Genomic DNA, 27,879 nt, shown 5'->3' with positions numbered 1-27,879 from the left:
ACCCTTGGCAGTGCTTCTTTAAATCGAATAATAAAAATGTAATAAATTGTCTGCATTGGTAATAAAAAGCATGGGGAAAAATACAAGGTGTCCTTTGTCCAATTATTTTAAATACATATCTCCCTCGTATATCCATTTAAATGCAAACCGGAAACAAATGTTAGCGGCGATATGAACATAACCGAATGAACATGCAACACGCTTAATCCATGATATAGAGTGAACATTAAGCTACGATTGGGAACCCAGTCTCATAACGACCGTAAAGAAGACACTGTTTGGGGAGAAATTAAAACAGACAGGCATTCAGTTGTTAAATATTTATGGAATATTTACAGTTTGAAGTAAAGTTTTATCATTTCTGCCGCAGAGAGGCGTAACTTGAACCGTAATGGTGAATGCCCTCTAAAAACGCTGGAAAGTCGGATCGATCATATTGTAATAAATACATTGGAAGATGTATTACTACAGCTTACGATAAATAACTAGTCGCTTGAACTTTTGAGACATGGTTCGTAGTGCATGACTAGTCTCTTGAATCTATGAGACAAGTTAAGTGATCAATGACTGGTCCCTTGAACCAGACACCATATACCGGTGTATGGTCTATGCTTGAACCTATCAGACACGTTTCGTGATCAATGACTGGTCCCTTGAACCAGAGACCATATACCGGTGTATGATCTATGCTTGAACCTATCAGACACGTTTCGTGATCAATAACTGGTCCCTTGAACAAGAGACCATATACCGGTGTATGGTCTATGCTTGAACCTATCAGACACGTTTCGTGATCAATGACTGGTCCCTTGAACCAGAGACCATATACCGGTGTATGATCTATGCTTGAACCTATCAGACACGTTTCGTGATTAATGACTGGTCCCTTGAACAAGAGACCATATACCGGTGTATGGTCTATGCTTGAACCTATCAGACACGTTTCGTGATCAATGACTGGTCCCTTGAACCAGAGACCATATACCGGTGTATGGTCTATGCTTGAACCTATCAGACACGTTTCGTGATTAATGACTGGTCCCTGGAACCAGAGTCCATATACCGGTGTATGGTCTATGCTTGAACCTATCAGACACGTTTCGTGATCAATGACTGGTCCCTTGAACCAGAGACCATATACCGGTGTATGGTCTATGCTTGAACCTATCAGACACGTTTCGTGATTAATGACTGGTCCCTGGAACCAGAGTCCATATACCGGTGTATGGTCTATGCTTGAACCTATCAGACACGTTTCGTGATTAATGACTGGTCCCTTGAACTAGAGACCATATACCGGTGTATGGTCTATGCTTGAACCTACCAGACACGTTTCGTGATCAATGACTGGTCCCTGGAACCAGAGTCCATATACCGGTGTATGGTCTATGCTTGAACCTACCAGACACGTTTCGTGATCAATGACTGGTCCCTTGAACCAGAGTCCATATACCGGTGTATGGTCTATGCTTGACCCTATCAGACACGTTTCGTGATTAATCATTGGTCACATTTCTTGACTGGTCCCTTGACCCTTTGAACCCTGTTTCACTATGAATGACATTCCCCTTGAATCTACGAGACGCGGTTATTGATGAAGGACTGGTCCCTTGACCCTTTGAACCCTGTTTCACTATGAATGACATTCACCTTGATCTATGAGACGCGGTTATTGATGAAGGAATAACAGCTGGTGCTATGAAATATGTTCAGTGTCAATTGACTGGTCCCGAAGTCCGCCGCTTTCCTCAGACATTCATTTATAAGTAGCTGGGCAGGAATCAGACTATGGCGCCTATAGTTCCACTTCCACGGGATAGTGGTCGCTGACCCTGCTGGTCTGAAATGTGAAGCCAAGAAACTACTTTGTGTTTAGTTATTCCAAAAACCATGCTTTAACTAAAATGTACATATAACTAAGTTAAAAACGTGGAATTTGATAAACGCTTTAAAGCATTCTGAAGGAAAAGTGTTCCTCACATCGGCCTGTGGATTTAGAGGTTTGTTTGTTTATTGTCTAACGCCGCACTCAGCAATATTCCAGCTATATGGCGGCGGTCTGTAAATACTCGAGTCTGGACCAGACAATCCAGTGATCAACATCATGAGCATCGATATACGCAATTGGGATACGATGACATGTGTCAACCAAGTCCGCGAGCCTGACCACCCGATCCCGTTGCCGCCTCTTACGGCTAGCACGGGTTGCTGAAGACCATTAATATCCCGGGTCTTCACTAGTCTTTATTTAGAGAAAATTCATTTAAAATTACAACGGACGTGCAAAGGTCACATAACTGAGCAACTTCAAACAGGGAAAATATAAAAATGGATAACCAAATATCTTCGTATATTACTTACTAATGTCGGATCGAGGCCCAGCTCCAGGTCATACGGGTAGACTCTTGAAGACTGCACGGCACTGATGAGGTCATTTCCCGTGGCGACGATCCTGTAGACAGATGGTGGTTCAGTAACGAATACTAGAAACCATGACCCTAATGCATACACAGTACCATGCCAAAAGTGTTGCAAGAAAAATGGCTGCCACTGTATTTGAGCTGAGATGGCCGTTAGGTATTTGGATAAAATACATCCAAAGATATAGTTTGGTATAGGATCATATTTTAGGGGTTACTTTTTTACCTAGCACCTACAGGAAGTAGGTGGAGCAGACGACATCCTACAATGGAGATGAAATCATGGCGGCTGTCAGAAGAGAATTGACTCCCAGGTTGAAACAAAGGTTAATAGTTTTGAAACAGACTGGAGAAAAAAAATTACAACATTGCTAAGATTTTGGGGATACATGAATCTACTGTCTGTAGAGTCTGGAAGACATTTTCTGCCTGCGGGTCGTTAGAAAACAAGGCTAGAAGTGGGAGGCCCAAATTGTCTGACCAGAGAAGTGATCGTCGACTTTGTCGTACGGTGCAATGTAATCGTAGGCGGTCTTTGACAGATTTGACTCATGAATTCAATAATGTACACAATCAAGTATTATCTAAAAGACCTGGGTGCCGTTCCACTAACCGATCTTAGCCCTATGCCAATCGTAAACCCCTAAAATCCCAATCTTAGCGTGACGTTACGATCGGCATACCGTTCCACTAACCAATCTTACCTAAGTCAATCGTAAAGTTAAGATTCAAAGTCTAAGTTGCTCATGAACAACTTAGGATAGCTAAAATCAATCGTAGAGAAACCAAAATGGTGACTTTCCTTTTTCTTTGTGAAAAATAAGAGCGAGCATTTCACCGTAAGCGTCCCCTAAAGTCCCCCATGAAATGAATTTGTATATTTCTGTGATGTAAACAAACACTGCACTGAAGCCTTACAAATGTCAGGCCAGTCTGACCACTGTCGTCATGGGAACACAACCGAGCGAGTCGGTGTAACACATTTATTTGTACAACAATATTGCAACGTCATGGTTAAGAATAGGGACAGCCGTGAAGTGAACAATGTTCTGAAGCAAAAAGATACAAATATGTTTGATTTCACTGCGCATATTTGGTGTGGGATTCTAAAGACAGGCCGCGTGTTATTCAAGACCACTGACAGATTCTACATACGTTATATATAGCCTCGTCACGTCTTTGTGTATTCTGATTGACAAGGTTCAGGCACATAGTAAAAGCTCTGACACAATTGACATTTTTAAAGTCCAGACTTAAAACCTGTTCTCAGTATATTACTTATAATCTCGGCTGTAAATATTCTCGTGTAAATTATCTGTACACAGCGCTTTGAGCATGCCCAAGGATGTGGAATAGGCGCACTATAAATATGCATTTATTATTATTATATTATACTTGATACCCAGCGTTCTCACGCACTTGCACCTGAAACCAAGGTGCTCACTACCCTAATATTTTGCTCTAGGTTTTTTTCTCCACGTTTACACTTGGTTGGAAAAATACCCATGAAGGCCCGGGTTAGAATATTGAACTTCAATAACCCATGCCTGTCGTAAGAGGCCACTAACGGGATCGGGTGGGACCCAGAGGGGTTATATCACCAAATACTAGTCAAAACAAGGTAAGAAAAACATTATTTTAAAGTCGTATTCATTGCTTGAAAATTTCAGGTGAGAACTTCTACTTAAAGCGGCGGCCATTTTTCTTACAAACACTTTTGGCACGGTGCTGTAGTTCATGTTCCACTTTTATTGAGAAGAAGTTGTGCGAAAGCAGTGTGAAAAACACCCAACATGCAAAGATTAGTTCGCACCACTCGCCCTTTCATTCGTCATCACTCGCCCCTTTCCGTAACTTCCAAGAAGGGCTTGTCCCGGAATAACACGAGTTGGCCACGAATGGAACAAATCGCAGGGCGGAATATGTGTTCAACTACGAGAACAAATTGCGTCAGAGTGTCTTATAATCAATAATTTTGCCTGTTTGACAAACCACATCGACTTAATAACTATTTCACTAATCACTAACATGCCATTCGCTAATACACATGAAACATCGTCCCAGAATTCAACTCTGAGGAAATATTTTCAAGATATTTATAACACATATTTGCGAATGATGAAATGATGTTGGTAATACAAGAGGGACGAGCCTTTCTGTTACCCGGGTAAAGACGGAACCACATACGAACATTGATACAGCAAATGAAAGATTGACAAGTAAATACAACGACCAATAAAGAATGTTTGTATTAACCCATCCTATAAAACACCAATTTCAAAGATGTTTTGTTTGGAATGGCCACATGCAAGGCTGTGGTAGTGTTTACCAGGAAATTATGTTGATATTAGTTGAAAGACAAAGCGTTCTGATGTGTCCGGTCCGTGCAGAGATGATTAATACTAAACAGAGGCTGACACGGTCACAGTTGGTAGTACATCTGGGCCTGTATAACCCAGACACGTGCTACGTGTAATGTTGTACATTTCCAGTCCTGCTCCATGACTGTGGAATATTTACATATACTGCTCAAAGTGTGCTAAGGATCGGAGTTTGATGAAAAAGAATCATGCAACATATAAGGAAAGAAATATCCCGGTACCGCGATTGGGCAACCCAACATGGTCTCACCTTCATGATGAACGACAGATGCATGCAGCCATGGGAATAACTTTCGTACTTGTCGTACTTGTGGTACCTGTCACACTTGTCACAACACTCATTACTGTCTTTACCTGTCCTAACGCCATATTTGTCGAACCTTTCGTACCTGTCGTTTTTGTTGTACCTGTCGTATTTGTTGTACCTTTCCCACCTGTCGTAATTGTTGTAGCTTTCGTACCTGTCATAACAGTACCTGTCGTATTTATTGTACCTTTCCCACCTGGCGTAATTGTTGTAGCTTTCGCACCTGTCATAACACTCGTGCCTGTCGTATTTATTGTACCTTTCCCACCTGTCGTATTTGTTGTAGCTTTCGCACCTGTCATAACACACGTATCTGTCGTATTTGTTGTACCTTTCCCACATGTCGTAATTGTTGTAGCTTTCGCACCTGTCATAACACACGTATCTGTCGTATTTGTTGTACCTTTCCCACCTGTCGTTATTGTTGTAGCTTTCGTAGTCATAACACTCGTACCTGTCGTATTTGTTGTACCTTTCCCACCTGTCGTATTTGTTGTAGCTTTCGTAGTCATAACACTCGTACCTGTCGTATTTGTTGTACCTTTCCCACATGTCGTAATTGTTGTAGCTTTCGCACCTGTCATAACACACGTATCTGTCGTATTTGTTGTACCTTTCCCACATGTCGTAATTGACACCCAACATGCAAAGATTAGTTCGCACCACTCGCCCTTTCATTCGTCATCACTCGCCCCTTTCCGTAACTTCCAAGAAGGGCTTGTCCCGGAATAACACGAGTTGGCCACGAATGGAACAAATCGCAGGGCGGAATATGTGTTCAACTACGAGAACAAATTGCGTCAGAGTGTCTTATAATCAATAATTTTGCCTGTTTGACAAACCACATCGACTTAATAACTATTTCACTAATCACTAACATGCCATTCGCTAATACACATGAAACATCGTCCCAGAATTCAACTCTGAGGAAATATTTTCAAGATATTTATAACACATATTTGCGAATGATGAAATGATGTTGGTAATACAAGAGGGACGAGCCTTTCTGTTACCCGGGTAAAGACGGGAACCACATACGAACATTGATACAGCAAATGAAAGATTGACAAGTAAATACAACGACCAATAAAGAATGTTTGTATTAACCCATCCTATAAAACACCAATTTCAAAGATGTTTTGTTTGGAATGGCCACATGCAAGGCTGTGGTAGTGTTTACCAGGAAATTATGTTGATATTAGTTGAAAGACAAAGCGTTCTGATGTGTCCGGTCCGTGCAGAGATGATTAATACTAAACAGAGGCTGACACGGTCACAGTTGGTAGTACATCTGGGCCTGTATAACCCAGACACGTGCTACGTGTAATGTTGTACATTTCCAGTCCTGCTCCATGACTGTGGAATATTTACATATACTGCTCAAAGTGTGCTAAGGATCGGAGTTTGATGAAAAAGAATCATGCAACATATAAGGAAAGAAATATCCCGGTACCGCGATTGGGCAACCCAACATGGTCTCACCTTCATGATGAACGACAGATGCATGCAGCCATGGGAATAACTTTCGTACTTGTCGTACTTGTGGTACCTGTCACACTTGTCACAACACTCATTACTGTCTTTACCTGTCCTAACGCCATATTTGTCGAACCTTTTTTGTTGTACCTGTCGTATTTGTTGTACCCCACCTGTCGTAATTGTTGTAGCTTTCGTACCTGTCATAACAGTCATAACAGTACCTGTCGTATTTATTGTACCTTTCCCACCTGGCGTAATTGTTGTAGCTTTCGCACCTGTCATAACACACTCGTGCCTGTCGTATTTATTGTACCTTTCCCACCTGTCGTATTTGTTGTAGCTTTCGCACCTGTCATAACACACGTATCTGTCGTATTTGTTGTACCTTTCCCACATGTCGTAATTGTTGTAGCTTTCGCACCTGTCATAACACACGTATCTGTCGTATTTGTTGTTGTACCTTTCCCACCTGTCGTTATTGTTGTTTCCCACCTGTCGTATTTGTTGTAGCTTTCGTAGTCATAACACTCGTACCTGTCGTATTTGTTGTACCTTTCCCACATGTCGTAATTGTTGTAGCTTTCGCAGTCATAACACTCGTGCCTGTCGTATTTGTTGTACCTTTCCCACCTGTCGTAATTGTTGTAGCTTGTCGCACCTGTCATAACACACGTATCTGTCGTATTTGTTGTACCTTTCCACATGTCGTAATTGTTGTAGCTTTCGCAGTCATAACACACGTATCCTGTCGTATTTGTTGTACCTTTCCAACCTGTCGTATTTGTTGTAGCTTTCGTAGTCATAACACTCGTACCTGTCGTATTTGTTGTACCTTTCCCACATGTCGTAATTGTTGTAGCTTTCGCACCTGTCATATAACACACGTATCTGTCGTATTTGTTGCACCTTCATAACCACATGTCGTAATTGTTGTAGCTTTATTTGCACCTGTCATAACACACGTATCTGTCGTATTTGTTGTACCTTTCCCACCTGTCGTAATTGTTGTAGCTTTCGCAGTCATAACACTCGTACCTGTCGTATTTGTTGTACCTTTCCCACCTGTCGTATTTGTTGTAGCTTTCGTAGTCATAACACTCGTACCTGTCGTATTTGTTGTACCTTTCCCACATGTCGTAATTGTTGTAGCTTTCGTAGTCATAACACTCGTACCTGTTGCATTTGTCGTACCTGTCACACACGTCATACCTGTTTTACCTGTCATACGTGTCATACCTGTCATAGGCACAGTTGGACCTCCCGGTTGTGGTGTCTGCGTCTGAGCCAATCAGTGAGAAGTACCCCGGATGTTGGAACATCCCTGTAACCATCTGGTGTGACACAGGGAGGTATCTGCAATCGGCGTTCATGTCCCCCAGGTACAGCAAGTTCTGTGGAATATAGTACCGATAAGTATCCTGTGCCGTGGGCTGTGTGACCATATGACAGATGTGATGTGTCCCCTTGATATTATTTGTCTTCGTTTTATCGTAAAATGGCGGCGGTCTGTAAATAATCGAGTCCGGACCAGACAATCCAGTGATCACAACATAAGCATCGGTCTACGCAGTTGGGATATGAATTTGAGTTATGAACTCTGGACAGTGTTCCTTGTAATAAGACACACCATGGCTGAAATATTGCCAATATGACGCTAAATGACGCCACTTTCTCACTATCAAGATAGCTGACCTGCGTGTTCCATGTGAGCTTGACCTCTGCCTCGACCTGGTGAAAGAGGTGTTGTAGTTCCTCAACAGCGTTTGTGGGTTTCGCGTGCAGGCCAATCAGAGCCAGCCGCCATGGCCCCGCTGAAACACCAGCATTCCGTGAGTGTATTTTTCTTGTTAAGCTTTACAACATAAATTATATTTGAAACGCACATTTTCACACATCCACTCGCATGTTCAGTAATCATTACGTTCTAACTGACTCCCAAGCTCACTAAACTTCACATTCTCACTAAACTTCATATTCGCACTAAACTTCACATTCTCACTAAAGTTCACATTCGCACTAAAGTTCACATTCTACTAAACTTCCCAGCCGCACTCAACTTCACATTCGCACTAAGCTTCATATTCGCACTAAACTTCACATTCGCACTAACTTCACATTCTCACTAAACTTCATATTTCAACTAGGCTTCATATTCGCACTAAACTTCACATTCCCACTAAACTTCATATTCGCACTAAACTTCACATTAGCTATAAACTTCACATTCTCACTAAACTTCACATTTTCACTACACTTCATATTGGCACACACTCCAATTCTCACATTCCCACTCACTTTAAGATATGTAAGCTCACACACAGTCTATTCCTAACACTACTACATTTGGACTGGGTCTAACAGCATGTGGCCCCTTCAGCGATACATCCTTATTCATATATACATTAGCTCTGCAGCGATGTCAACTACCTCTGACACCACTCACAGCCAACAGGATATCTAGACTTGCTTCATTTAGGGCTTTAACATTGGCGAAAGGCGGAAGGGAAAATAAAGCGGTTCAGGGACTGTGAGACAGTGTACACTAACCCTGGCCGGGGATGTTGAGTAGTAAACAGAACGGCTCTCTCTCGAACACGTCTCCTCCGCTCTCCGTGAAGAGGTGGCTGGCAACAACGTTGACCCTGTCTGACCTGATGACCACAAACACCGAATTACTTTTCCAAATTAAACACACAATTCATGAGTGCCTTATGTATCATTAGTAAAGTACAAAGATAGGCATATTCTTCATTTCCATTCTTTGTGTTCCTTATTCTGGAATTCTGCTACCATTTTAGGTCCAAAAGCTCATTAGATACGAGGATAACATATCTCAGTTGTTGAAGAACACAAACCTGTAGAAAAAAGCGTACTGTTCTTTATATCTCGTCCTCCCAAGCCTTGGGCTGATCTTGTAGGAAAAACACGCGGACCTGGTAGGAAACAACCACACACAACCAATCAGGTAACGGGGAGAAAGGTTTCGACCAACCAACTCCTAATATATGACATTTATTGTGGCGGTAGTTGTACTAGCTATTCAATGTGGGTTAAATCAAGTATATCGAGTTTGTTGTTGATGAAAGAACACTCCGTCATAACTTACACTGACAAGGGCCGATATTAAACAAGTCCGCTCTTACCACAAACGTTACTGGTTGACGTTTACCAGCGTATCCCAAATGCGTTGATTGTGCCCATAATGTCAGTCACTGGATTGTCTGGCCCAGACTCGATTATTACTACTTGGATATTCCTGAGTGCGGCTTTAAGCAATAAACTTACGCCAAGCACAGAGTGAGTGAGTAAGTTTAGTTGTACGCCGCACTCAGCAATATTCCATCTATATGGCGGTGAGGGTAATTGTGTAGCAGGGAGTGGTGGTATCCCACATGTGACATTTGGCATGCTGACAGGGCAAATATCTTTGATCGTGTGGATAAGACTAACGGGATCGAGTGGTCAGGCTCGCTGACTTGGTTGGCACATGTCATCGTATCCCAATTGCGTAGATCGATGTTCATACTGTTGATCACTGGATTATCTGGTCCAGGCTCGATTATTTACAGACCGTCGCCATACAACTGGAATATTGCTGAGTGCAGCGTTAAACAACAAACCAATCAACCAATCATGTGGACTACCTCCAGTAAGAAGGTACAAGGTCCTATGAACGAGACTCTGAAACATAATTGCAGCTACTCTTTGAACCCCAGCTGGGACATGGCCAGTATTGTGTACACTTGGTATAACCTTTGTCAAGCATGAATGCAACCTGCCGTTAAACTGTGAGGTCGCATTTTTTTAAAAAAAGCACAAAGTAACGCCCCGGTTCCACTGAGAGGAAAACACCGGGTGTTCAAACACCGGTCACCTCTATACCCAAGGTATTCACGAGCGATGGAGGAACGCAGTGATTACAAACACGTGAGACACTGAACATGTCGCAGAAACTCGTCCGAAGCTGTTGTAGTATTCAACTGATGCGTTAAATTTAGTTATTTTTCAAACTTTGTATATAAATGGTACTAACGGATTCGCAGCTCTGACATGCGCAGAAAGGTTACCGTGCAGCTCATTGACGGACGTGTTGGTAATGTCCCGTATTTCCTGGATGAGAATGACGTCATAGCGACTGACGATCTGCAAAATATGACAGTCGCTTGTTAACAGAACCAAAACGCGATTTCGAGATATGTACAGAGTCGTGCAAAAAGTATTCGGACACTTGACGTAACTTCCATAGACTAACATGTTAATTTAGTGCAGCGTAAATCATTTTCATGAATTTAATTTTCGTAAGATCCAAGTCAAATTTTTCACATTTGTGAGAAATCATCTTACCTACAATCGCATAATTTCTGTTTAATTTTCCGTTGCTTATTTATCGAATGGCAACAATGTAATCAACATATGTACAGTGCCATGAACTCCTTAACATGGCGGCCCATGGGATTGCGCATTGTGGAACCATACGTAAGTTGATAAATCCGATGTCATTTGTAAAATAGTGGTCGGAAAATTGAACCAAACTTATGTGCACAGAGCAGAGATGATTTCAGATTTGCCTGTAAAATTTTACAAAGATCCATCCTAAACTCACTCAATGAAAATTATTTATGCTACACTGAAATAACATGTAAGTCTATGGAAATTACGTTAAGTGTCCGAATACTTTTTGCACGACTCTGTATATATGTTCCTTGTGTGTGGACAAGATGGCGGCACATCCGGTCCCCATGGGCGCCGCCATCTTGATCAAGATGGCGACCCACGGGGACCGGATGTGCCGCCATCAGGGGAGATCACTCGTGTTCCGGTTCCGGTGCTTCCGGTTCCGGTGGGTGCGCACGCATCGCGATGACGTCACGACCGGTTCCGGTGGGTGCGCGCACATGACGATGACGTCACCTCCGGGCCAAGATGGCGGACGCGTTTCAAGATGGCGTCCCATCCGGTGGGATCGGGTGAGATCTCGCGGGATCTCGTGGATTCTCGCGGGATCTCGCGAGCGTAGACGCCTTTCAAGATGGCGGAACGGACGAGCGGCGGACGGGACGGGACGGAGAGGGAAGGGAAGGGAAGGAGAGGAAAAGGAGAGGGAAGGAGGGAGAGAGGGGGTGAGGCGGACACGATGGCGTGGCTAGACAAGTGTTAGTGTGTGTGTGTGTGTGTGTGTGGTTAAAACAACATTGGATGGAGCATTCTTTCGAGCCAGGTGGGTGGCCCTGAAAAGGGCCGTTGTGATGGTATGGACGGAAAGGTGAGACCTCACTTTGTGGTGGCGATGGTACATAGACAGAGCAGGTCGAGGCCCCGGAAAATAAATTTCCCGGGGCAGACTTCGTCGTGGAGATGGTTAGCCCCTTTGCGGACGCCGCCCCCGCAGTAGGTACACACGTAGTACGGTGCACCTGGGGCGACATCGAATTGGTTGGACGGCAAGGCTTTCCAACACGTTTGGCATATAATGAACTTCCAATTGGGTGGTAGACATTGCCATGCCGGTGGCGGAGGTGGTACTGCCGTGGATGGTGGGGCTGCCGCTGCTTCTGTCTCTTCCCTTTTGATGTCAGCCTTCCCTTGTAAGGTAGGGCTGCATCGTAGGCATTGCTGCCTACCACAATTTTTCCTGTAAGGCGTCGGTCGCATGACTTCTACTTTTCTTGTATTCATGTTGCATGAAGATAGCTCTCACTGACCCATGCTGGAGTTTATATATGGGCGACCAGACAGCGATGACGTGTCGTCGATGACGTGGTATCGATGACGTGGTATCGATGACGTCATGGTCGCGCGTGAGGGTAATGACGTAGTATCGATGACGTCATGGTCGCGCGTGAGGGTCATGACGTGGCACCGCTGACGTCATGATCGTGAGCTCTCACTATATAGGATGAGCGGAATGACCGAAGCAGTGTTACAATGGACAGAATGGAGAACTGGGAGTTAGAGCTGATACCCTTTGGAGGCACCATCGCCACCCCCTTACCGGCATGGCAGTGCCAACGATGTCATGGCTGCCTGCCTGTTTACGCTAATGGGACTGATGACTATCGTGGTACCTTCCAATGTGTATACTGTGGCACTGTCTTGAAGGACACGTACATCCGGCGCTTGACCCATGGGAGCAAGTGCCCCGTCAAGACAAAGATGACCATCCATCCCTGCCAATGTATGACCCCACTGTGGTCCCTGGAGTGAAGTACACTCCGAAAAAACGGCCCTTTTCAGGGCCATCCATCTCTCTCAAAAGAAAGGTTCGTTTCAATGCCAACAACAATAATAACAACATTAGGTTGACATTTTTCAAACGTTTTATTTCCCCCGCTAACAAGAACACTTTGACAAAAGAGACAGGATTAGGGGCGTCCCTGATCTTTTGTTTACAAACGGTATGAACTGTAACATTAGAACTGTAACATCAGAACTGTAACATCATCACATCAGAACGATAAGGTTGTGTCCTTTGGCAGGGGTGTGGATCATGGTCAGCGTTGTTGTTGTTGTCTGTCAGGCGTGCGGGTTGAAACCAACGTCTTACACGTTCTTCATTGACGAGGGTATCGTAGGGATCAAACTGTTCCATCACTTCGTCAAAAGACCATCCACGGGCACGATGAGCCAGTACATACAAACAGTACATTCCACAAGAGGCACTGAACCAGGGTTGAAGTGATTGACCATTCCACCGTTGTTGGAGCCATCCGGCGAAGGTCATGACATTTCGAAAGTCTGGATGCTGTTGATAGGGATGAAGTCCATAACTGTCAAAGTAGTCCATGGCACCTGGTACTGGACGATACACGCACACCCAGTGTTGTCCTGGGAGATGGCTGGGGTCCGTGTTGACAATGTAGGCTTTAGGATAATGTCCCTCCTGCTGTTCACACAGCACGGTGGTGGCAAAGTGATCTCGGCAAAGGTACCTTGGTAGAGGGGTCGCAGCAGGGGATCCTGTTGTACGTAGGCGCTCAAGTGCCTGGTCGCCAAGCCACTGTCGTCGCCGTCCCATCCTTAGACCATCAGAGCGCTATGAACCGATCAATTTCCAAAACGCCAGATTCCTCGTAGCAGACGAGCGTGACGGGCGTGGTAGGGTTCTGCAAACTGAAGTTCAAGTCCCAACTTGCCCGTCTGTCGTGGGTAGTTATACCCTTCATCTGCACCCAGATCCGCCGTCAGATCCACCACCCACACGGTGAATCCGTTCCTGAATTCGTCCAGGGTGAGGTTGCAGGGATGTTCTTGCCACAGGTGTCCCGTGGTTATGAACAGGTTCATGTACAACTGTTTGAGCGAGGCACTGTTGTCCTGAAAGTCGCTTTTGATTTCGGTGCCATGCACTTCTTGCCCATTGAGTTTCAGCTTGAGACTGGTCACGTTGTTGTGCTTGAAATGGTAGGGGTTCTTTTCCTTGCTGCCGGCAAAAGCATCATTGTCCACCAATCCCAACACCACTCGTTTGGGCAGTTGGCCTCCAATCAGTTGATCTTTGTGGAAATCGCGTCCTCCTCCTGAAATGTCGTGGGCTGTGACTTGACTCGGGTCAAAGGATATTTGGCCGCGACTCCTGGTGACATGTGTTTCACGTGTTGTTCCCGTATGGCAGGATCAATGTTGACTTGGCGCACGTAAAACTCGGCTTTGGTCAGTTCAAATCGGCACTCGACGCCTCCAGCACTCATCAAGTAGAAATCACTGGCTGCTTAATCAGTTCTAGTTTCATGGGGACTCCATCCACCAGGTACCGGGTCTTGGAGAAACAGGTCACAGTGGAGACGTCCTGTCAGTTCCACGCCTCGGTGGGTAGAATGGCCCCTTGTCGCGCGACAAGTCCGGCGCTGGCATTCTGGGCCCAGCATTAAAGTGATCCATTTTTCCAGCTTCATCGGTGTACCATCCTGGACACTGGAGATGGGTCCCTTTGGCTGCCTTCCCATAACTCAGCAACGTTTCCAAATAGGCTCGGTAGGGATAGGTACCCATGGAAGGAGTAATTTCCAGCTGGTTGTGTCCCACTTGTACACGCACTTCACGAAAGAGGGAATGCATCATGTTGTTCACCGTGGACACGGCGAGTGCGTGATCGCCATCATGAACTGCATTCGTACCATCTGTATTCTTGATTTTGAGGCAGATGCGGAGGTAACACTGGCTCAAATCGATGTAGGCATTGACAGGGTTAGCAATGTTAAATTGGAGGGGGCCCGCAACCGAAGGGGGTGCCAGAGGGCTGTATCGAATCCACTGACCTTCTTGGACGGACGTCACCACAGGGGGCACAGAAAAGAGATCCAGTTGGGCCTTGGAGCATTCACAGGCATCTCGGCGCATCATCTTGACAGCTGATCTGGACCGCAGGTCTGCACCACAGGTCTGCACAACACGTCTTGACCCTACGGTGTCTGGTGTTGAACTGAACCCCTCTTTCATCTGGACGGCCCTTTATGCTGCCTGATCAGGGACATCTCGACCCCAACAACTACAGGTGGTTGCTGGTGGTGTACTGTGTTCAAAGCACGTTGCTCTTCTCTTGCATTCTTCTTCTTCTCCTTTGGCCACCAGTTGTCTGTAGTTGTCATTGATTTCCTCCTCAGGACAAAACAGGCACAAGTATTCACAAGGGACTTCGCATGCTTCAGGTGTTCTCGCCAGGGTTGGTCTGTGGCTTCCCATCGATGAATTTTCAGGCCGCAACAATAACAGATCACACTATCACCTCGTCCATGATAGAAATAGCCAGCCATGGCCATGTCATAAGGACACTGGGCCATCTGTATAGGCCATGTTCGAAACGACCTCGCACGTTGATAAAACTTGGCATACTCGGGTGAGTAGGATTCTTCAAGCTGTATCCAGGTTGTGTCCATGAGGATGACAGAGGAGAAGGAATATCCTCTGAGGGTCTCCATGGGGATATATCCACATACAACTTCTTGTGCCTGATCTTTGAGACACCCATTCCGTATCGGGACATCGAATGCACTCATGCTGATACGTCTGCACTGTCCAACGACTTGAAGCCAAATGACGCCTTCTCTCAAAACAAGGGTTTACGCTTCTTGGTGGATCCCACGGACTGTTTCCGCTTTCGTTTGCGAGCCGGTGATCCTGGTGGTGGGTGCTGTCGCAAGGTGTCGAGTAAGGCTTGTTTTCCATGATGTTTCAAACTGTCCCCACACACTTCGTGTCCTGAACTGATATCTTGCACCAATCCCGCAACATCTTGACGCCTGATTTGAGAGCTGATTTTCCCACCGCCTTGAGGATGGAGAGTGCTGAACGTCCCAAGTTTCCCAAGATGTTACCAAACCTCTCCCTCGTTGATGAATGCGTCCTCGGTACACGGTTAAGCCGCCTCCTCGCTGCTGTCCACCCAAACCGCTGCCGCTGTGGTATCTGATACACTGGTGGCCTACCATGTTGAGTCTCAGTACGTACCCAGGCGACGGGGACGATAATGAAGTGTCACGATGGCCTTCCCACTCTGAATGGCACAAGACGTCCTACGTCATCCGCTAAATAGATTCGAATGGTATCCGTGGTTCCCTGACGCAATCCCATGTAGCGTAGGTGCTGAGGGGTTTTGATCACGACGCTGTCTTCCATCATCTGGCGCGACACGGGGACATACATCAGTAAGGGAGCCATGGTATCCCCGACGATTTGATCTTCCACCGCATCCGAGTAGACGTACACGGTATCAAAACCAGCCAGATGGTGTGCTTCCTTTACACCCACGACGAGAGGACGGTCAAACACAGCCACCTGGACAGGCTGAGCAGAGACTTGGCTTATTTCTTCTGCTTCGTCCACCATGGGCAGCTGTATGAATCCCAGCATACGTACTAAAGGAGCAGGCAACACCAATCGGGTGGTGTAGGCAGACTTGAAGGCATCGTGGCCAGGTAGGTTTGAGGTTCTGCAGGGGGAACCCGTCATGGCTCTGCACATGTCTTTCGGGTGGGAGCATGAAAGTTGACATGCGCTTTTGCCACGCATGTCAAATCGGAGGTCTTCTTTGGGGTAGTTCACGGTGACGGTGAAACGACCTCGATCATCTGCTAGGTATACTCCTCGAACATCTGCTGTATGCTTTTCCAACAGTTGTGTACAGGTGCGTTGAAGCAAGATGTTCAGTCTCTGGACCAGTTGGCGGCTGGTATACGCTCCTTCTGGAATAATGACCTTTTCGCTGACGGCTTTGATGATGCCTGGGTTCTCTTCTGTCACGGTCGCATCCTGTGCTGTTGAACTGTAAGTCCGGGTCATGCGTTCCAAGTTCACATGAAGGACAAACCAGTTGAAGGGGTACGACACATTGTACCATGTCATGGGGAAATGAAGTTCACTGACGGCGACTTCCCACTCTTGGCGATTCACTTGAATGGGAAAGGGTAGTTTGACTTCGTAATGATTCACTCTGTTGTCGGGATGAACATCCATGGACGCATCGCTGGGTAAGGTCACGTAAAAGTCCCGCTTTGGAAAACACAGACACCGACATCTCTCTTAGGGAACCAGACTGGATACAGAGGGGGTTGGAGATGCAGTCGAGGAAGGTGGCAACGTGGATGATGACGACGACGACGACGACACCAACGTGGGTTGTGGGAGCAAGTACCCCAAGCTACTGGCCAACAAAGCTGTCCACAACTGTTTCTCACCGTTGTCCAATGCCAACTGAACCATGCTCATGATGACCACGCCATATATCAGAAACACTTGGGAGAAAAACACCACTTCACTTCGTGGCAAGTCCATGCCAAAGCAACACCAGCGTGGGGATGGCTTGCCGCTCTCCTTGCACCTTGAGATCGGTTCACTCTGCATGATGGTGGAGGCTCCACTGACGGTGGGAGACTGGAGGCCACGCTATTTAAAGACCAGATGAGCCGCAGGGATCCATGAATCAAAGCTGGCAGGGTATCCTGACCATCTCACCAACACTTCATCCTTTTTTTGACGACGTCGTCGTTTCAGGACCTGATCCACTGTGTACACATCATCCGTTTTCTGAATGGGTTGCAGTTCTTGCGGGTAAAAGGTGCCTTGCAGCACTTCTCCATGATCATCTTTCACTTGGTAGACAGGAGGAACACGCCCTTTCACCACCCGATCCACGGTGAACAGTTCGGTGGTCCAGTTGGGAAGGTACCCTTTGTCAAACGTGCCCTTGGTCTTGTTCAAACGGACACGGGTCCCGGGTAACAAGAGAGGGTACTTCTTCTTCTTCTTCTTTGTCTTGAGTTGGCGCTGCTTCTGCTTCTTCTGCCGTTCCATGTGATCCAACACCCGAATTTCATCGTAGGGAGCGTTAGGACGTACATCCACGGGGCGTTGTCCAATCGTACGATGGACACGATGATTGTAGGAATGCATCAGTTGGGGTAAGGCCTTCAGGTAGTGGCGCGTGTCCCTTTGTTGGGTGAAGTAACGCCACATACGGTTTTTCAACGTCCTTTGAAAACGTTCCACCACAGAGGCTTTGGTTTCTGGGTTTTGACTGGTGTAGAAATGAATACCCCGTTTCTTGAGGAAGGCTTGAAAAGGGGCATTGACAAATTCAGTCCCTTTGTCTGTCTGTAACTGGGATGGCACACGTCCTTTGGCTTGTTTCAGGATCCGTTGAAAGGCCTCTATCAAAGTGGCACCGGTCTTGGCTTTCATGGCTGCACCCAAGCCATTTTGGAGAAAACATCGATGACACACAGCAAATACCGGTTGCCTTGGTTCTCTTCTGATACGCAAGGAGATCGCCAGATCGGCTTGCCACAATTCATCCACGCCACCCACACGGTAATGATCCCTGGGAAACGAGCGTCGGGCTGGTTTGTGCAAGGTGTACGTGTCCTGGTTTTCAACCATTGCCGCACCTGGCGCTGGGGCCTGGGCCTTGGCCCCGTGTTTTGCTTCCCCTTCCTGGGTCCTGCTTTGGCTTGATGTCCTGCTTTGCTTGATGTCCACAAGGCAAGCCACCCTCCATAGCCTGCTGGGTGTTTGGGATCGTAATAGGTGTGGTGGAGCCATCGTGTCCATGCAGGTGACAAAGACGATGATGATGATGATGCTTTTTGCTGATGTTGTTTCTCTTGACGTCTCATGATGACACTGTCGTTGACATCCCCCTCTGCTCCCTTTATTAAAAGTGAATCCACTGACGCACCCGGTTGAGAGGGAGGAGGGGTCTCTACAGCTTTTTTCTTCTTCTGGGGTTCCAGAGGAAGGTTGGATGCAGGGGTGTGTCAAAACAAGTCAGCGGGTGGAGGGTGTGGACGCTTCACGGGGGTGTCAGGAGGAGGCTGGGTGGATGACCCTTTGGTTTTCATCATCCAGGACCAACGTAGAGGGTTACCAATCAGTTCATGGGGTACATTGCTGGAAGCGAGATACTGACCCAGAATATTCCAACCCCGCGGAGGGCCTAATTTGGTACGCTTGTCGAACAAGATCATTGATGAGATCCACCATGTGCGTCCCAGGCATGGGTTCCCTTCCACCACGAATTGACCCGCCTCATTCCAACCCAAGTCGGGATGAGCACGAATACGGGCCATCAACTGCCTGGCCTTGGTCTGTAGCGTTTTGGGAACCGTTTGCACGACTTCATTCAGAATGGCTTCGCATCATCGGGTTCTGAAACAAAAAGAACAAACAAACCATGAGCCACTGTTTCTACGACCGCTTCGCGGACTCCTTCTTAGGAAGGCGACCTCTACGCTGACATGTAGATACACGACTCAGTAAGTCAACCGTATTTACGGTGAGGAGATCCAGTCCTGGGGTGCCAACCCTGGGAGTGCCAACCCTGGGGTGCCCGTGGCCTCTAAAGGTCGTGGTTTGACAGCCGCTTGGTCTTGAAACGCCAAGGTGTGTTGCAACAAGGTGTTATACTGCTGCTCTCGGTCCCTAAAAGGAACCGTGTCATCACGGACGAGGGTATCCATATCGTGAAGCGTGTGCACACGTTTCTGTTCCAACAGGTTGGACTTGAGCAAATGTCGCTGACGTTTTTCTTCTTGCAGACTTTGCCATACCTCTTCTGGGACCATCACCATCTTCCGTGCATGCTTCATCTTGGTGGTAGGACGGTGCAGATGCAACTAACGCCAATCTAGGATGTGTCCTCTATTTATGATCTTCCTTGAGGATCTTCCTTGAGGATCTTCCTTGAGGATCATCTACCCAACAGGCCAGACACCAAGGGACCCACCACCGATGCCAAGGCAGACAAGAGACCTAATCCCCTTCCTTTCTGCTGTAAAGTTGACGTTTCTTGGACACAGACACCTTCTTTTCATCAACGTATGCATCAGTGACCCATGCTTTGTAAACGTTGACGTTGCTGTGCTGTCATAGGAATGTTGCCTCCATACAAATTCACCACGCATTCACAGATGGCTTGAATCAGTTCCGATGGGGCCTGTTTCAAAATAGCCTGTCGCATGGCTGGTGTCGCAGAAGGACTACACACATGACAGAGCTTCTTTGTGACGCTTCAAACGTGCCGACATGATGATGATGGTGTCGTCCCTGCAGCTGCTACCATTGAACTGACCAGGATGGGGTGGGAGGCCTCTATTTATGGTAATGTCGCTGGAGGGAGTGGGGGTAATGCCGCCGTTGTGGTCTTCTTCTTCTTCTTTGACTTCGTGAACACCATCCGGGTCAAGGCTGCACCTGGGGCTGAGGGTGAAGTGACCCTTTCTTCTTCTTCTTCTTCTTGTTCTCTTGTCGGTGGGTGACTTGCGACGCCCCTGGGTTGCTTAGGGCACGGGCGGCGACGGCGAGGTGCTGAGGGCTTCTGCTGTTTTTCCTGTAGGTAGGACTGCCAGTTCAGCAAGATACGGGTCAACACACCAGCCAACGCACCACTTCCACTGCGCTTCATCAGGTAACTCAGGCGCTCATCCAAAGGTAGTCGTGGATTCGCAATCTTGGTCAGCATGTCTTGGTGTCTCAACAGCCAGGTCTTGTGCTGCGCCTTCAAAGGAACACGCCCTGCTCGCAGATTTCACGGCAATGACAAACCATTGCAACAGTCGATGACGCCCTTTGACAGCCACGCCTTCGCCGGCAAGGGAGTCGCTTCTTCACGATGATGGGTTTGACTTTTCTGCGCGGCGGGCATGCTTCTGTGGCTTCCTTTGCGTGGGTGCCCGGCTAGGGCGTTTAGCACCCGTGACGCTTTTGCCGGTGCGCTTGGTGCTGGTGGTACCGCTGGGTCAAGGGTTGAAAGGGTTGAATCATGGTGGGAGAGAGGGGAGACGATGGGAATGAAGGGGGAGAGGCCGGAAAAGAAGAAGGGGGAGAGAAGGCAGCAGGAGAGGCACGATACGTACTGACAGGGACAAACGTGTTGTTCATGGTGGGTGCTGTGGGGTACAACTGCTTTAAGGAACGTCTTTGTTTGGAGGAGGAGGAAGCAGAGGGAGGAGGAGCACTTAGACTTTCGTACAGTCGTTGCACACCTGACCGATGTTGTTCGGTGGGATCACGACCCAAGGTGGTCAGGAGTGTTTTATGGATCGGTTTAAACAACCCTGTGGCAACAGCACGCTTATGGGCTGGGTCTGTTTCCGCCTGTCTCCCATGGCAGCTCTGGGTCAACTGGCCGTAGGGTAGACGCCATCTCTATTTATCACGACTTGGGAATGTAAAGGATGGTGGGGTTACGAAAGAGATGGGACCGCATTACGGTGCTCTTTGGCCGTGGTCGGTTTCAAGTCCAGAAACAAATAGGAATAAGGAGCCAAAGTGGCATCCTCATAGGCTTCCCGGAAGGAAGGCCGTCTGTCCTGGAAAGATTTGTCTGGCCAAGTGATCCATTTGCGAGGCGTCCCTCGGTTTTTAAACAGCACCATGTAGTGGGCATTTAAACTAATGGTGCGATGATGAGGCGATGAAGCAAAGAGGTTTTATGTCAAGTACAACACGGACGTGTATGGCGATGATGACTTTTCTTGGTAAACCATCGCAGAACTTCGGCTTCTTCCTCTTTGGTATTGTCGCCCAGCAAATCATCAATGATCAACCAATGGGGCGTAGGCAAACCCTTCTCGGTCTTAGCCCCAGACCCTGCAGGTAACTGCGTGTTGGCTTCCCCATCGTTTGCACAAAACGTCAGGGGTATCCCTAACCTCGAAGTCAGAACTTCCAAGTCCTCATGCATGGGTTGCCATTCACTGTACACCCACACGATGCCCTGAGGTGGAAGATCAAGGATCCCCGGTTGAAACACATGTTCCATGAAGGCTTTGACAAACGATGTTTTACCTGACCCTGTAGGGCCTGCAATTAACATGGTAAAGGGATGACGTAACGTGAGTGGGGTGACCATGGCCTCCACCAGGTCTGAGTCTAACACTGTCCCTGATAGTGTCCCTGACATACTGACACACGTCTTACCACCTTGCGGGTTGCACCGAAATGACCTCTAAGAGCTAAGATCCCTGAAGATATAGAAGACACAACCCTTTGAAAATGGAATTCACAATTTATTGAGGAACAACATCAACATGGCAAACAGATCAACAATAATAATGATGCATTAACAGATCAACAACAACAGGTCATCCACAGATCACCACCAGTTCAGGTGATCATTGGGATTGCAAGTCGAACACCGTAAAAAGTCCATTTGACCGGGATGAAAATGGTTTTCATCGTTAAACATGGGAATGTCGGCAAAAGTCTCTGGCTCCTCCTCTGGAGCCGTCACTGAAGCCATCACCAGATCCGTCTCTGGAGCCGTCACTGAAGTCATCACCAGATCCGTCTCTGGAGCCGTCACTGAAGTCATCACCAGATCCGTCTCTGGAGCCGTCACTGAAGTCGTCTCTGAGCCCTCTCTGCTCTCACTCTCTGCTCTGCCCTTGTCTGCTCTGCTTCCATGGTGATAGCCATCGGGAGTAGATCATACAAGTCTTGCAGATCTGGAGGTAACTCTCCCTCTGATAGCCCCAGGACTGATCCCTTGACCCTTCTCGCTCTCCCACAAGTCAGTCATCTCCAACTGTTTCTTTGGAGTCTGGGGTGCTTTGAGACTCTTAGGCTTGGGGGGTGCCTTCTTGGTGAGTGTCTTGGGAGGGGACGTCTTCTTGGTGACTGTCTTGGTGGGGGCCTCCTCCTTCTTCTTCTGTTTCTTTGGAGAAGTCGTGGCCAGGGTCCCCTGGGGAGGTGACGTCATCTTGGTGGGTGCCTTGGGAAGGGCGGGTGGAGACCTTCTTCTTCTTCTTCTTTGGAGAAGTCTTGGCAGGCGGGTCTTGGGAGGTATTCTTTTCGAGGCACGGGCTTGGGCGCCATGTCGGTGACCTCTGGATCATTGGAGAACAAAGGTAGAGTGCAGGTGGCATATCGAAGATCATAGCTGGGTGGGTGAGGCCAGAGTTTCACCTGGAGTTTGGCCAACAGCTTGCTGTACAGCACACCATGGTCATAGGTCATAGGACGTCCATTCCTCAACTTGAACACGATGTGGAACAGCTTGTTGAGGAAGGTCTCCCCTGCATTTTCCTTGGCATGTGCATCGCTGATACCGATGAGGATCAAGCTTAACAGAGTTGTTGGCGCTTGTCGGAGAGGATACGCAAGTGGTCTTGGTGATACGCCATCCAGTAATAGTCTTCCTCAGTCAACTCACAGAAGCGACCCATCATGCCATACAGTGTTTCTTTTCGGCTGAATATCTGCCAGCTTGCGGATGATCGACGGCAACTTTTGTTCCATCACACGCAGCCGGGTCCTGGAGATCCATGTAGTTGGTCTTGTATAACTGGCTTTGAGTCATCATGGTGTTGTGGAGATGGGCCATGTCAGAAGCGAGGTCCTTTGCCCGCGGCCAAGTTGACGGCGAAGAAGGGAGGTTGCCTGGAGATGCCATCTGCAACGACTGAACTGATGCAACTGATGACCCGCCGATCGATCCTGCGTTTTTATAGGCAACACCAACAGCGCGAGCTATGACGCCACTTCAAATGACGCCACTTCAAATGGCGTCACGATCGTGTTGTTTCTGGATGGCCTCTTGCACGGCTTTTCTGAACTGTTCTATAAAGTGTCTCTTTCTAGATAGGTGGCAAGCACAAAGAGCAGCGTGAACAGCATGATGACGAATCACGATGGGGTCAGAGTCTTTTTATAGAGATACACAGGATGACGTCACGTGGCGCGTGCATGGATGACGTCACGTGGCTCGTGCATGGATGACGTCATTGGAGTTGGTCCATGGATGACGTCACTCACAACAACAACAGCGTGTCACGAAGATGCATGAGCTTTTCCCAACTTGTTTTTCCCCGACCATGTCCAGGGTTTGTCAATATTCGGATGAGATACACCCATTCCTATTCCCCATCGTTGATCGTAGGGGCTAGCTTCAGCTAACGACTTTGGGTAGGATTGAATCAATCTCTGTTTCAAGTCCTTGTTCTGGGAAAATTTAGCCGCGATCGCCTTGGTCATCACTTCCAGACTGACCGTGTCCCACACTGTTTGAGTGAAACCTTTCACACATCGCCCCAGACGTTTTGCTTTGCTGGAACAGCCTCGCAGCAAATACGCTGCCGCACTGTCGTAATCTCCAAAGTACATGGCTTTAGAGTACATGTAACACTGTTCAACACAATTAAATGTAACACCATCCAAGGTAAACACAGCTGGATGAAAGTTGCTGAACGGTGACTGGATTCCATAGAAGAATAGCCAGGGAGTGTCACTTGTGACTGTGCCTTGTCCGTGGGAGTCTTGAGACCCAGCAAGGTCATGGCTTCTGTTTCTCCACATTCCTCCAAAGCTTTGCAGAAGAGGGAGTAAGCTTGGGGTCCACGTCGGGAAGCATGTCTAACAATTCTCTGACACGGTCAAAGGAGGTCCGAGGTTTTTCGATAATCTCTGCCTTCATGAGGATGGTCAGGACTTTAAACGCCATCAGTTTGTCGACCACGGCTTCGACCTGCTTGATAGCTTGCAGCACGAGACCACAACGATTCTCCCTAAGCCTATCGCAGTGAACGGATTCCATCCTTCTTTCTTAGACAACAGAATCTGTAATGACTCTGACAGAAACGTCTCTTTATATAGACACACAGGGTCGTGATGACGTCATAGGGTGTGTGACGTCAACGTGACCGTGGTCTCCACCAGGTCTGAGTCTAAGAACAGGGTACAACAGGATTGAGGGTGACCATGGACTCCACCAGGTCTGGCCCTGAAGAGAGAGAGAGACGACATAACACAAGAGTACAATACAATCACAATTTATTGAATGATAGAACAACAAATGAACAAGGCAATCACATTTTATGGGTTAAACATCAATACATCAGAGCATGTCTGCATCAAAAGTCCATGGAGGGATGGGTTCACTCTTTATAGCCATAGGGGAGAGTTTCCCTGGGGACGCCTTTGGGGGTCGTACTGCACTCGGCGTTTGGTGTAGACCAAGCGATAGGTTTTGGTGGTGTCCTTGGACAGCAACACGCTGCCCTGACGAAGTCCTCCGCGAATGATGCGGTGTGGGTACGGGACCGTGATGTTGGCTTGATCCTCTGACAGACGAGGTTCTTCATGCTGTCAAAGTGGACATGTTGGCTCGCCCCAGATTTAAAGTAAATCCTCGGACCTTGCTGATGCCCACACTGCCGTCAGATTGAGGATGGCGCAGCTTGTAGCCATAATTTTGGGTCCTGCCGAGACAAAGGTTTGAATGCTGTTGCCCCCTCCCAGTTCATCAGTCAGCTCTCCCAAGGTATCTCCCAGTGGCGGGTTGTAACTTCGTGGACGGTGAATGTAAATGATACTGTCCGTATCAAAATAGAGGACACGTCGATCCAACGGTTGCAAATAAGAATACAACTTGAGACGGGCTTGTGCTGTCACCCAGGCTGCAATGGCCACATTGTGGGCTGGATGAGGGTCGTGAAAGTCTGCCTGAGGTTCATGAGTGACACAGATGAGGTCTTCATTGATGATGTTAATGTCTTTCACCACACGGCGCTCATCCCGAGGAGGGCAAAGTACCTCTCAGGGGAACTGATATATTCCGCCTTGGCAAACCCAACGCTGCTGACCAAACTTGCCCCAGTGATTTGTTCAGACAGGCCTTGGCTAAGGCACGTAGTCCTGGGTTTTGTGAATGCGAGCAGGATCCAAGGTGACTCCTCTTCTGCTGTATCTCGTGGATGTAGGCGCTTGGGTCTGGACAACCTTCGGGTAGCCACTGGCCTCTTGCTTGATTTTGAAGAAATTGTTGACATACTTGGCAAACAGTCCTCCCTCTTGGGTGTCAGGGTCGTAGGTGGCAAGCGTGTCAAAGTGCCAAGCCTCAAAGATGTGAAGCACTTGATAGCCGCACTTTTCAACAGCAAACTGAAGCTCTTTGCTGACGTAGGTACCGATCCATGCCCGGTCTTCATCCCCGTGGGGGCAGGAGCATCCAACTGCTCTTCAGCACACGTACGGCACAGCGGAAAGAGCAGTTTGCCTTGACACTTGTAAGGAAGAACAGGATGATAGAGGTCGGTGGGTGGCAAGACTCGGCACTGGATCAGGCCGTGGAGCTCAAACAAGTCAGACACGGAGGATGATCTTTGATCTCGGGTGTCCCACGGAAAAGTACCATACTTGCAGATGTAAGGGTACAGCGAGCAAACGTCCACATATTTGATTTCTTCATCTTCTTTGGCTTCAGTAGTACAGTTTGGTGGCGTTGGTACGACCTCCAAAGAAAGCATCTCTAGGATTCAACGGATCAGGCATGTAGGCATGGGGTCCTTGCAGGGTAGTCAGGAAGGCTCTCAGATCACCGTTGTCTTTCTGTTGTTTCAGAAAATCGCATTCCCAGAGGGTCACCACTTGGTCGATGTCGGGATGTTGACGTAACACACCCAGGCGGTACATGGTATGATGGTATCGTTCCCAAGGGGTGGTACCCAAGCTAGTATGGCGTTCACATCGGTCCGTCTTGTAACAGCGAGTACATCCATGCCAGAAACAGCCCAAGTATTCATACACGGTACGTGTCTTGGCGTCGTAGCCATCTGCCATGTAACGACTTCCGTCAGCACAGTCAAAGCCTACTTCTCCACCATTCCGAGCATGTTGATGTGGACCCCAGGGTGTTGATGCATGACCCAGTTGAGCCAGTGGAGACACTGAAGCGAGTAGCGACGCTGGGGACGATAACCTTGAGTAGGTAGGATGGCGATGGTACGGGGTTCCAAAAACTGTTTTCGGAAGGTGAGCATGCAAGCCATGGGTAGAGTCACTGCTTCATAGAAAGGGTCCACGTTGTTCTGTTGAATGAATATGTTGCGGAATGCAGCACAGCCTCGACGCAAAATGTCCACATCACTCTGACAGTAGGTCAACAATTCTTCATCCAGATCAAACACAGTCCCTTCAGCCACCCGTGCATCGTACCAGGCCAAGAAAGCTTTGCGTTCGGCAGAAAACATGCTGTCAGGATCGTAAGTAGACACGGGAGGATAAGGACCCACATAGCCTTGGTGAGCTTCGGTGTTGAAGAAGTGAGGGAAGTAGCCTTTCTTGAGTTCCGTCAAGGCAAACGTTTTTGGAAACTGCTTCAGAGCCATCGTGAGGAAGTTGAGGGAATCCTTGAAAACAAGACGTCCCACGGTCATCTGCAAGATGTGATTCCCACGTAGTGTGACCTGGGGTGCTTTCACGAGATGTTGATGGAAGTACTGTTGGAGCAAGTGTCCATCATACCCTCGGTAGTTGTGAGCAATGACCAACACGTCGTCATCATCAAGGGTAGGGGAAATGTCGCCTTCGCCGCCTTGTTCTTTGTCGCCGTTGTCTTGTTCTTCATCATCATCATCATCATCGGTTTCTGGTGATACCAGTTTGGGTTGTTTCGAGGCACGGCCTGACGGCTGCTGCTGCTGGGATGCCTTACGTTTCTTCTTCTGCTTCTTTCTTTTCCACCAGGGACATCAGCCAGTCGCCCATGTCCTTCAAGGTCGTCGATCCTCGAAACACTTTGATGCGGCTAGGCCCTTCTCCTTCCTTACGCCAGGGCACTTGTCACACAGCTGATCCGAGGCCTCGAAATACATTTTCCACATCCTAGATGCACCACACACAAGTTGGGAACATGAGTTCCTTTGATCTTGAGTACATTCAAAGTCATAGAAGATGAACTGACGCTGTTGTCGTTCTTTGTCTTCATCCATTTTTTCACCGTCTTCATTTAGTTTCGGTGGTTCGATGACGGACATGTAACACTGGTGGTTGGGTTTCAAGGGTTCTTTGCAGATCTTACAGT

The 27,879-nt window shown here is 47.6% G+C and overlaps 1 protein-coding gene across 1 annotated transcript; it reads right to left on the bottom strand.

The window, feature by feature from the left end:
• Positions 1-305: 305 nt before the first annotated feature.
• LOC124274683 (deoxyribonuclease-1-like) lies at positions 306-27,563 on the bottom strand. The gene is made up of 8 exons (XM_046710049.1): positions 27,511-27,563; positions 10,621-10,749; positions 9,443-9,520; positions 9,135-9,238; positions 8,280-8,398; positions 7,824-7,978; positions 2,362-2,452; positions 306-1,840 (listed from the first exon to the last, which is right to left on the bottom strand). Exons 1-8 carry the CDS (start codon positions 27,561-27,563, stop codon positions 1,796-1,798), a joined length of 774 nt encoding a protein of 257 aa, XP_046566005.1. The 3' UTR covers positions 306-1,795.
• Positions 27,564-27,879: the final 316 nt, after the last annotated feature.

The sequence above is a fragment of the Haliotis rubra genome, unplaced genomic scaffold (genome assembly GCF_003918875.1).
Source record: "Haliotis rubra isolate DU_JTF1 unplaced genomic scaffold, ASM391887v1 Scf193, whole genome shotgun sequence".
NCBI lineage: Eukaryota > Metazoa > Mollusca > Gastropoda > Lepetellida > Haliotidae > Haliotis > Haliotis rubra.
Note: the sequence above shows the minus strand (reverse complement) of the source record. Positions and strands in the feature narration are given on the sequence as shown.